At 37.4% G+C, this 11,723-nt stretch overlaps 1 protein-coding gene across 12 annotated transcripts in view; it reads left to right on the top strand.

Annotated features, from left to right (window-relative positions):
* Positions 1-11,723, top strand: part of HYCC2 (hyccin PI4KA lipid kinase complex subunit 2) — a 76,881-nt gene that overhangs the window by 54,289 nt on the left and 10,869 nt on the right. For 11 of the 12 annotated variants that reach the window (XM_059393176.1, XM_059393181.1, XM_059393178.1 and 8 more), the window contains 4 exons: positions 1,034-1,150; positions 5,424-5,511; positions 8,917-9,076; positions 9,836-10,003. In XM_059393176.1, the coding sequence (XP_059249159.1) occupies positions 1,034-1,150; positions 5,424-5,511; positions 8,917-9,076; positions 9,836-10,003 (533 nt within the window). The remainder of the gene's footprint in view (positions 1-1,033; positions 1,151-5,423; positions 5,512-8,916; positions 9,077-9,835; positions 10,004-11,723) is intronic. The other variant, XM_059393182.1, reaches the window with a different exon arrangement.

Raw genomic sequence — 11,723 nt, 5'->3', positions numbered from 1 at the left:
GAAAGCAGGCTCCCCGCTGAGCAGAGAGCCTGATGTGGGGCTCAGTCTCAGGACGCCAGGATCATGACCTGAACTGAGGGCAGAGGCTTTAACCCATTGAGCCATCCAGGTGCCCTATAAATTGAGATTTTAAAAAAATTTCCAGAGGGGCACATGGGTGGCTCAGTGGGTTAAAGCCTCTGCCTTCGGCTCAGGTCATGATCCCAGGGTCCTGGGATCGAGCCCCACATCAGGCTCTCTGCTCATCGGGGAGCCTGCTTCCCCCATCCCCGCCTGCCTCTGTGCCTACTTGTGATCTCTTTCTCTCTCTCTCTGTCAAATAAATAAATAATTAATTTTAAAAATTTGAGATCATAGTGCACTAAACATTGAAAAATTTCTTTGGACTCACCATTATAATTTTTCAAACAAATTAATTGATTAAAATAATATAGGTACATTAAACTTTTGATAATTACTCAACATAACTTTTTTAGAAGCATCTCTTAATGAGATGAAGACAAAGAATTGTGGCACTTTAATTTAAAAATGGCCTCACTGGGCTCCTGGCTGGCTCAGTTGGTATAGCGTGCAACTCTTGATCTTCGGGTTTTGAATTCAAGCCCTATGTTAGGTATAGAATTACTTAAAAATAAAATCTTTTAAAAAATGGCCTCATAGACATCAGGTATTTTGAAATGTCCCTTTATTTGTTTTGAGATTTCTGTATCTCCCACTCATTCATCCTGATGAAATTTGGGATGTATAAAAGTTATACATTTTTAAGAGGGAGAAGATGACAGACACACCTATTTGAGAAAAATTATTGCTTTTATTGATACAGTTGTTTAGAGTGTATACTTTGTGAGGGCACAGATTTTACTTTTATCTTTTTGCCTGTTGATAACTATCTGCCTAGGCCCAGGACAGTGACTGGTACATAAGCGGGTAGTCAATAAATATGAGGAATGAATAACTGAATGAATGAATTTATGAAAGGAAAAATGTTTAATGAATCAGGAAGTCACACATGGCAAATGCCGTATTTTCCTAGGGTTTGTGTGAGTGGGTTTCCACGGCAACACGAAAAGCACTGGAAAGAACTCTGTGGTCGAATAGTATTGGATCCTGAATTCATGGTGCAACTTCTCACAGGGGTTTATTATGCCATGTAAGTAGATAGACTATGAAACTGAGTGAATTCTTGTAATGTTTGGAAACTTACTGTTTCTCTTTTTCCTTATCAGCTGCACAACACTGAATCTTGTTCCATGGTGGACCAGTTATCTTCTATTTCCAATATGTATTCCTTTTAGTATTTTTTTAACGAATATATACTTGTTAGTTGAAAGCAGTATGATGATGATTAAAAACAGTTTTTGAATTGAGATATAATTGACATATAAGACTGTTAATTTTGGGTGTGCAATATAATGATTAGATAATTTTATGTTGTGAAATGATCACCACAATAAGTTTAATTAGGATCCACACTACGTATAGTTAAAAAATTTTTTCTTGTGATGAGAGCTTTTTAAGATTTTTTTTAAAAATTCATTTGTCAGAGAGCACAAGCAGGGGAGAAGCAGGCTCCCCGTTGAGCAAGGAGCTTGATGCAGGACTTGATCCCAGGACCCTGGGACCATCACCTGAGCTGAAGGCAGATGCTTAACCTACTGAGCCACTGAGAACTTTTTAAAATCTACTCTCTTAGCAACTTCAAATACACAGTACAGTATGGTTAACTCTAGTTACCATACCGTATATTACATCCCCAGACTGATTTATTTTACAACTAGAAGTTTGTACCTTTTCACCACTTTCACTCTTTATACCACCCCCACCCCCACCTCTGGCAGCCACCAGTCTGTTTTCTGTATCTGTGATTTTGGGTTTTTTTTCTTTCAGATTTCACATATAAGTGAGCTCTGATAGTATTTGTCTTTCTGTTTGACCTACTATACTTAGCATAATGCCCTCGAAATCTGTCTGTGTTGTTGCAAATGGCAGGACTTCTTTCTTTTTTATGGCTAAATAATACTCATGTGTGTTTGTACACAATTTATTTTCTTTATCCATTCATCTGTCAGTGAACACTTGTTGTTTCCATGTCTTGGTTACTGTAAATAATGCTGCAGTGAATGGACTGCAGATCTTTTAGAGTTAGTGATTTTGTTTCCTTTGGATGTATACCAGAAGTGGAATTGCTAGATCATACGGTAATTTAATTTTTAATTTTTTGAGGGACCTGTATACTGTTCGCCATACTGTCTATACCACTTTACATTTTCACCAGTAGTGCACAGGATTTCCTCTTTCCACATCTTCGGCATCACTTATTTCTTGTCTTTTTGATAAAAGCCATTCTTACAGGTATGAGATAATATCTCGTTGTGGTTTTGCTTTGCATTTTCCTGATGATTAGTAATGTCAATTATACTTTCATGTACTTGTTAGTCATCTGTATGTGCTCTTTGGAAAATGTCTATTTGGGTCCTCTGCCCATTTTTTAATCAGACTATTTTTTTAAGTGTTAAGTACTACAAGTTCTTTATATATTTTGGATATTGACCCATTATTGGATATATCATTACAAATACTTCTCCATTAGTAGATTGCCTTTTTTGTTTTGTTGGTGTTTTCCTTTTCTGTACAAAAGCTTTTTTATTTTGGTGTAGTCCCAGTAGTTTATTTTTGCTTTTGTTTCTCTTGCCTGAGGAGAGTCACAGGAGAGTGTTGCTAAGGCTGGTATCTGAGAAATGACTGCCTTTGTTTCTTCTTAGAGTTTTATGGTTTCAGGTCTCACATTTAGGTTTTTAATCCATGTTAGGTTGATTTTTGTGTGTGATACAAAATAGGGGTCCAGTTTCATTCTTTTATATGTAGCTGTTCAGTTTCCCAATACCATTTATTGAAGAGACTCTCCTTTCCTGCTTGTATAATCTTGGCTCGTTTGTTGTAAATTCACTGACCATGTATGTGTGGGTTTATTTCTTGGCTTCTGTTCCATCTGATCTACCTGTGTTTTATATGTCAGCCCTATACTATTTTGATACTATAGCTTTGTAATATAGTTGAGATCAGGAAACGTGATGCCTCCAACTGTGTTCTTTTTTCTCAAGTTTATTTTCGTTATTCAGGGTCTTATGTGGTTCCATACAAATTTTAAGATTATTTCTATTTCTGGGAAAAATACCATTGGAATTTTGATGGGGATTATTGTGAATCTGTATATTGCTTTGGGTAGTATGGACATTTTAACGTTATTATTTCTTCCCGTCCATGAGTACACAATCTCTTTCCATTTATTTGTGTGTTTTCCTATTTCTTTCATCAGTGTCTTTATGAAAACTTCAGTTGTACAGTACATGATCTTTCATCTTCATGTTGAAATTTATTCCTAGGTGTTATTTTAATGCAATTGTGAATGGAATTTTTTTCTTAATTTCTCTTTCTAATAGTTTACTATTAGTGTATAGAAATGCCACAGATTTTTTGTGTATTGATTTTTCTGTTCTGCAACTTTACTGTATGTATTAGTTCTAATCGTTTTTTCGTGACATTGTTAAGGTCCTGTAAATATATTATCTGCAAATAGAGACAGTTTTACTCTTTTCTTTTTTTTTTTTTTAAAGATTTTATTTATTTATTTGACAGAGAGAGAGATTACAAATAGGCAGAGAGACAGAGAGAGAGATGAGGAGAAGCAGGCTCCCTGCTGAGCAGAGAGCCCAATGCGGGACTCGATCCCAGGCCCCTGGGATCATGACCTGAGCCGATGGCAGAGGATTAACCCACTGAGCCACCCAGGTGCCCCATAGTTTTACTCTTTTCTATTCTGATTTTGGTGCCTTTCCCCTCGCCCCTTTGGCCTAATTTGCTCTGGCTAGAATTTCTAGTACTATGTTGAATTTTTAGAAGTGGGAGAGTAGGCATCCTTGTCTTGTTCCTGATCTTAGAGAACCTTTCAGGTTTTCACCACTGAGTATGATATTAGCTGTGGGCTTGTCATATATGACTTTTGTTATGTCAGGATATGTCCCCTCTACACCCACTTCACTGAGTTTTTATTATGAATAGATGTTGAATTTTGTCAAAAATGTTTTTTTCATCTGTTGAGATATATGCCTTTTATCCTTCATTTTAAAATTTTATTTCATTTTATTTTATTTTTAAAGATTTTATTTATTTATTTGACAGACAGAGATCACAAGTAGGCAGAGAGGCAGGCAGAGGGGGGGGGGGGAAGCAGGCTTCCTGCGGAGCAGAGAGCCCGATGCGGGGCTCGATCCCAGGACCCTGAGATCATGACCCGAGCCGAAGGCAGCAGCCCAAACCACTGAGCCACCCAGGCGCCCCTGAATTTTAAAATGGTATATCATATTGATTGAATTGCAGATTTTGAACCATACTTGCCACCCAAGGGTAAATCCCACTTGATCATCGTGTATAATCTTTTTAAAGTATTGTGGAATTTGATTTGCTTATATTTTGTTGAGGATTTTGCATCTGTGTTCACCAGGGATATTGGCCTATATTTATTTTCTTGTAGTGTTCTTGTCTGGTTTGGTATCAGGATAATGCTGACCTTGAAAAATGAATGTGGAAGTGTTCCCTCCTCTTCTATTGTTTGGAAGAGTTTGAGAAGAATTGGTACCGATTCTTCTTTAAATGTTGATAGAATTCACCTGTAAAGCCTTCTAGTCTTCTGGACTTGTGTTTGTTGGTAGGTTTTTGGTCAGTGCTTCAGTTTCCTTACCAGTAATTGGTCCATTCAGATATTCTGTTTCTTCATGATTCAATCCTGCTAGGTGGTATGTTTCTAGGAATTTATCCTTCTTCTACATTGTCCAGTCTGTTGGTGTATAATTGTTCATATTCCTTTTAGTACTTTTAAAAGTAGCCAAAATACAACTAGTCAATAAATTGGAGTCTGGAAATTGGTCAGGCTTTCTTTCTGGAAAACTGTCTTTCTACATAGTTCATAACATTTCTACATAGTTCATCTACATAGTTTATAACAAGTTTCCATGAATGCATTTAAGTAGATTACCCTAAATATCAACACATGATAAAAACTAGTTTGTGAAGAGACATTTGTAAACAATTTTAAACATTAGTATTTGAAATCTTCCCTCTGTTGTTTTTGTGTGCCGTTTTTTTGTTTGTTTGTTTGTTTGTTGTTTTTAAGTATGCTCCACACTCAATATGGAGCCCAGCTGGGGCTTGAACTCATGACCCTGAGATCAAGAGTTGAGCTATTACCCGACAGAGCCACCCAGGGTGCCCTTAACCAAAAGTGGGATAGTTTAGAAATGAAATGATGCAAAACTTAATGTGAAAATCTCATTTTAGAACCAAAATAGTAGGACTTGAAACAATGAAAACGTTATTGTTAAATATTAGAATTTGCTAAAGGTAATAAACAGTTGGCTTCTCCACAGGTATAATGGGCAGTGGGACCTTGGCCAAGAAGTCCTTGATGACATCATTTATAGAGCTCAGCTAGAACTCTTTTCTCAACCACTGTTGGTAAGTTATTGTATTTATTCTTTATTAAACATACCTGTGCCTGAAAGCGGCACTAGTGAGTGAAAATATTCAGTATATAACATATGAGGCAATCTAAATCATTGAGGGAGAAAGGTTTATTCCATAACAATTGGTTAACTGTTGGAGATAAAACAAAATTGACTTAGATCCTCTACTACCACATATAAAAATAAAAATAAAGTTCAGATAAAGAATTAAATGTTTTAAAATCCTTAAAGAAAAGAAGGAGGAAAAGGTTAGAAGCATTTACTCAAATTTCTAAAGATGGAAGGATTTTCTAAGCTTAAGTGATAGGACAGGTCACCAAAAAAGGGTTGGACTCTTTTTTTTTATCAAATCAGCATCTAAATTCAAAACCTCCAGTTTGGGTTTTTTTTTTAAGACCTCCAGTTTTTTAATTTATTTTGTTCTTTTTTTAAAAGATTATTTATTTGTTTATTTGACAGAGAGATCACAAGTAGGCAGAGGAAGGGAGAGAGGGAAGGAGGCTCCCTGCTGAGCAGAGAGCTCCATGCGGGGCTGGATCCCAGGACCCTGAAATGACCTGAACAAAAGGCAGAAGCCTAATCCACTGAGCCACCCAGGTGCCCTAAACCTCCAGATTTTTTAAAAACAAAATTAATATGAATTGCAAAAACTGAGAAAAAGATTCTCAATAGGCATGACAAGAAAGCCAATTAATATTTTGTTCTAAATAAAAAGATTTTGTACTCTTCCACAAAATAAATATATTTCTAAAAAAAATCTGTCTATTACCAGTAGCAGTATAACACAACTCTGAACATTCCTTTGCAGAAGCATTTCAGTAATGTGTTTTTTTTTTCTTTAATCTGCCACCTCATGTCTAGCAACACATCCCAGAAAACTACTTTGAATTTTTTAAAATGTATTATAAGCACAACATTAGTGTTATTTCTAATTGCAGAGGAATGGAAACAGAAGGTGTTTCACAGCAGAGAATGATTATGTTTACTTGATGAAATTCTATATTCAAAAATTTTGTACTAAAGAGAAATGCTAGCTTATGTTAAGTGGTCAAGCAGTTTACAACTATTTTTTAATCTGGACAAGACAGAAGCAACATACAAAGGCTTACGGTTATCTTGGTGGTTCAACTCTGGATGGTTTTTCTTTGTAAGTTTTTTATTTTCTAAGGTTTTTATAGTAGTACAATGGTATTTTAAGAATATTTATGTTTTGGGACGCCTGGGTGGCTCAGTTGGTTAAGCAGCTGCCTTCGGCTCAGGTCATGATCCCAGCGTCCTGGGATCGAGTCCCACATCGGGTTCCTTGCTCCGCAGGGAGCCTGCTTCTCCCTCTGACTCTGCCTGCCACTCTGCCTGTGCTCGCTCTTGCTCTCTCTCTCTCTCTGACAAATAAATAAATAAAATCTTAAAAAAATATATATATTTATGTTTTTTCATTTGTAAACTTTTAAGAGTACAATTTTTTAATCAAGTTTATTTCTAGATTTTAATTGCAATTATATTAGTTTACACTTTTTTAAAAGATTTATTCACTTATTTCAGAGGGAGCACAAGCAGGAGGGTCAGAGGGAGAGGGTGATGGATTTTCAGGCACACTCTGTGCTGAGCGCAGAGCCATGAGATTGTGACCTGAGCTGAAACCAAGAGTTGGGCACCCAACCAAGTATGTCACCCAGGTGCCCCAAGAGTACAAGGGTTTTTTTTGTTTTGTTTTAAAGATTTTATTTATTTATTTGTCAGAAAGAGAGCACAAGCAGGCAGAGTGGCAGGCAGAGGCAGAGAGAGAAGCAGGCTCCCCAGTGAGCAAGGAGCCTGATGGCAAGACTCAATTCCAGGACCCAGGGATCATGACCTGAGCCAAAGGCAGTGGCTTAACTGACTGTGCCACCCAGGTGTCCCCAGGAGTACAAGTTTTAAAGCCATTTTCTTTTTATTGTTTTTTATACTTTAACTATTAATTTATTGAGGTAGCATTTATAATAATTTGTTAACAAACAACACTCCTTTCTTAAAATCTAGCGCAGGTGATAACAGCTAAAATAGTTGGCACGTCGAGAAACAGGCTTCATCTTTATTCCTGATGAAAGCTAAATTGAAAGACTTACCTCCCCACCTCTTGGTCTGTATGTTGGAACAGCCCTCTGGAGAAGTTTGAGTTGGCAGAGCTGGCACACTTGTCCAGGTTGCTGCATTTTACTTGTCCTTTCCAAGTGGAGAGGAAAGGAGAAAGTTCTTCAGCTCAAGATCTTTACTAGATTAATACTACCCAATTAAGAAACATGCATCAGTCAATGATAGTTACTCTCCAGCCAGATATTTTCCCTTTTTTGTGGAGGGAGCAGAAAGCAAAATCCCAGACATGTTCAGGGAAAATTTCTCCTTTTGGAAACAAAGGAGTGGAAAGAAGGCTAATTTCGTTTTAAGATTAATAAAATTTTGCATGTTATTTTTCATTTGAAGAATCAGAAACGTCTAAATTTTCTTTAGCAGGGTTCAGATGTTAGATAATTTTTCTTTCTTTGGAATGCCTTTTCTCTTTGAAGATTTTGTTTATTTACTTGACAGACAGAAATCACAAGTAGGCAGAGAGGCAGGCAGGAGAGAGGAGGAAGCAGGCTCCCTGCTGAGCAGAAAGCCCAGTGTGGGGCTCGATCCCAGGACCCTGGGATCATGACCTGAGCCAGAGGCAGAGGCTTTAACCCATAAGCCACCCAGGCACCCCAGAATGCCTTCTGTCTTTGAAAGTGAACAAGTTTAAGGAATCTGTGGGGTATGTGACTCCAAATTTTAAAAGTAAATTCTCATCTTAAAAGCCTGCCTGAAGGAATACAGAACAGGGTGTGTGGGTGGCTCACTTGATTAAGCTGTCTCTCTTTTTTTACTTTTTTTTTTTAAGATTTTATCTATTTATTTGGCATACAGAGATCACAAGTAGGCAGAGAGGCAAGCAGAGAGAGGAGGAAGCAGGCTCCCTGCAGAGCAGAGAGCCCGATGCGGGGGCTCGATCCCAGGACCCTGGGATCATGACCTGAGCCGAAGGCAGAGGCTTTAACCCACTGAGCCACCCAGGCACCCCTTGATTAAGCTCTCTTGATTAAATGTCCAATTCCTGATTTTGGCTCAGGACATCAGGGTTGAGATTGAGCCCTGTGTCTGGCTCACGTGCTGGGCATGGAACCTGCTTAAGATTCTCTCTCTCTCTGCCCATCTCCCCCCAGTAAAAAACAAAAACAAAGGAACAATGGAGGTACCTACTTTTCTAACACATTGTGTACTTTTATATTTTACAGTACCATTTTATATACATACTCAAAAAAATCATGGAAACGTGAAGTGTAAAATAAGCATAAATTATGTATTTGGTGTAAATATGTATAGACTTTATATTATATTTTAGGTTGCCAATGCCATGAAGAACTCATTACCATTTGATGCTCCTGATTCTTCACAAGAAGGCCAGAAGGTACTTAAAGTGGAAGTCACTCCAACAGTGCCGAGGATTTCTCGGACTGCGATTACGACAGCTTCAATCCGTCGTCATAGATGGAGGAGAGAAGGTGAGTAGACAATTCCTATGGCCCGTTCATGGATTCTAGCAAATTTATCACTGTTTTTATAAACCAAGTTAACACATGATTTTTAGTACTCTGTATAATTAAAGTAAAATTTAATTTTTAAATATAGTGCTAGAAATGTGTTTAAATGCCTGCATTTATTTTGATACAGATACTTTTTTTTTTTTTTTTTTATAAAGTAGAAAGATGTTATTTAGACTGCTCTGGGAATGTTAAAACAAAAAATAAGATCAAGTTAATTTTTGTCTTTTTTTGAACTAGGAATAAGAATAGGGAAGAAATTTCTTTAAGCCTTTATCGTAATGGGAAAAAAGGTGCATGTATGAGCACTGTGGGAAAAAATCATATAACTGACCAAACCAATAGTGAAATACAAGCTATCTATAAAAGAGTTGATTATTGTATTTTCGATCTTTATCTTTGCTTTTCCTTTTTTTGGAGGTGCTGAATCCAGCAGTATTTCATAGGCATATGGTACTTGAATAGTCAAGCTGTCTTGCCTAAGATCTATTAATTGCCACTTTAATGATCCCTATTTTCCTGTGCTATTCATTTGCGAACCTCACATTGTTCATCTGCCGCCTTATGTGTGTGCATGCTGGGCACACACATGTAACTATATAAATAGTGTTTGTGTTTTTATCATATCCATATATACATTCTCTTATCTGCCTGGGTCAAAATGCTCAGAAAAGAATAGAGCAGCACAAAAGCACTAAAATTTTATATGTTGAATCCCAGATGGCTTTGACTTCTCAAACGAGGCTGACTCGAGTATTCCTGGCTCCCCGATCCAACACGGCTCCACTGACCTAGGGATCAAACGTGTTCAAGAGGGGGAGGTGCTGGTGCGCAGGACCCCTGAGCACGGCTCACCGGAGCCCAACTCAGCAGCAGCCACAACAGAGGGTAGGACAGAGATGAGGAGGCAGAAGTCAGTGAGGCAGTTGCTGGAGAAGGATCCTGGCTCTCTATCCCCAAGCAGAACATCTTTTCATTCTAGTGTGTGTTTCCACTATCCTAGGGTGTATTAGCTCCTCCTTGCAAAGCACACCTCCCCATATGCCTAGCGCCAGGTCAAGTACGATCTTTAGTTACCATTTGTGCTGGCCTAGAGTCTGCATTCTGTGTAATCAAAGAGCAGCTTGGCATGGCTACTAACAAGGCAGAGGCCTGTCTCCAAAAGGTCTGCAAATGCTTGGGATTTTTTCATTACTGAGCATGTTTATTCTAACATTAGGAAAGGAAAAATGCACCCAATGGACATGAGCCTTTAGTCAATATAAATTGATTTCAATTATATAATAATTTATTCCTTAAAAATACATGAAGAAAGTTTTAAAACATAAATACATTATCTTTGAGAAATTGGATTAAAGTGGAGCTGGCCGATTTATCTCTAATTCCAAGTTGGTCAGTTAACAAGAAGTTACTTCTTTGACAGAGTAAACCAATATTTATCACTTTTTATAATCTGTAGGTCAAGTTACTTGGGTCTGATTAACGAACTACTAGCTTCTTCCCTCTATAAATATACTATACTGGTCCACACTACATTTTGTCATTTATTGTAAATAATGATTGTTTTCTATAGCTCTCAAACAGAGTTGAAATATATTAGAGTTCAGGTATCCTACTAGATCCTTGTTTCTACAATGTAGGTATCTCAAAATGAGAATTTTTTTTTTATCCCCAAATCACTACCACTACCACCACCACCATCACCACCACTATCTGTAAAAGAATACTTCTCTCTAACAGAAAACTATTTATTTGCTGTTTTACATGTGATGCCCATAGGAGTTGACTTTGTGAAAGAGCGAACTGTGGCCTAATGGTTTTTCATTATTTAATGTATTGCTACTATAGAAACTTCATACTAATTAATAAAATATAGCCAATAGTTTAAAAATAGGTTATATATTTTTACATAAGACCAAACATACATGAAGCAGTTACCTTCCACCTTAAGGAAGTATCTTACTCTTTGGTGTATTGGAAATTTGAGCATGCTCAGTAAGAATCTAAATCTACCTTCTGTTCCCTTGCCCATTGCCCACATTGACCTTAACTTCATTTAACAGTGTTGCATGTGCATGATCTAGGGACGCAAAGGAGTTGATGCTGTTTTACAAGATCCTGTGAAAGATGTAACCCTCCCTTTTCATTTTCTGTCTTTCTCTGAGGTAGTCAGAAGGCATAAAAATAAGTATATGAATAAATGCCAAACCCAGAGTTCGCCTAAATTGAACAAAAGCCTGTTTCTCAACATTCCTGGTGACTAAATGAGCCTCTTGCTATATCCACTACCATTATTAGAATGTTGGATTATTTGTGCTAAATGTAGTACTATGTTATGATAATTAAGATTTGATAAAATTCTAGAGTGTGGGATTAGGTTGAAACATTTCTTCCAATTCATCAAAAGTTAAATAGTTTGAAAAAGGAACCAAAATAATAGTTCTTTTAAAATATCCTATTAAGGGGCACCTGGGTGGCTCAGTGGGTTAAAGCCTCTGCCTTCAGCTCAGGTCATGATCCCAGGGTCCTGGGATCAAGCCCCTTATCGGGTTCTTTGCTCAGCAGGGAGCCTGCTTCCTCCTCTCTCTCTGCCTGTCTCTCTGCCTAC

Source organism: Mustela nigripes, chromosome 3 (genome assembly GCF_022355385.1).
Source record: "Mustela nigripes isolate SB6536 chromosome 3, MUSNIG.SB6536, whole genome shotgun sequence".
Taxonomy (NCBI): Eukaryota; Metazoa; Chordata; class Mammalia; order Carnivora; family Mustelidae; genus Mustela; species Mustela nigripes.
Note: the sequence above shows the minus strand (reverse complement) of the source record. Positions and strands in the feature narration are given on the sequence as shown.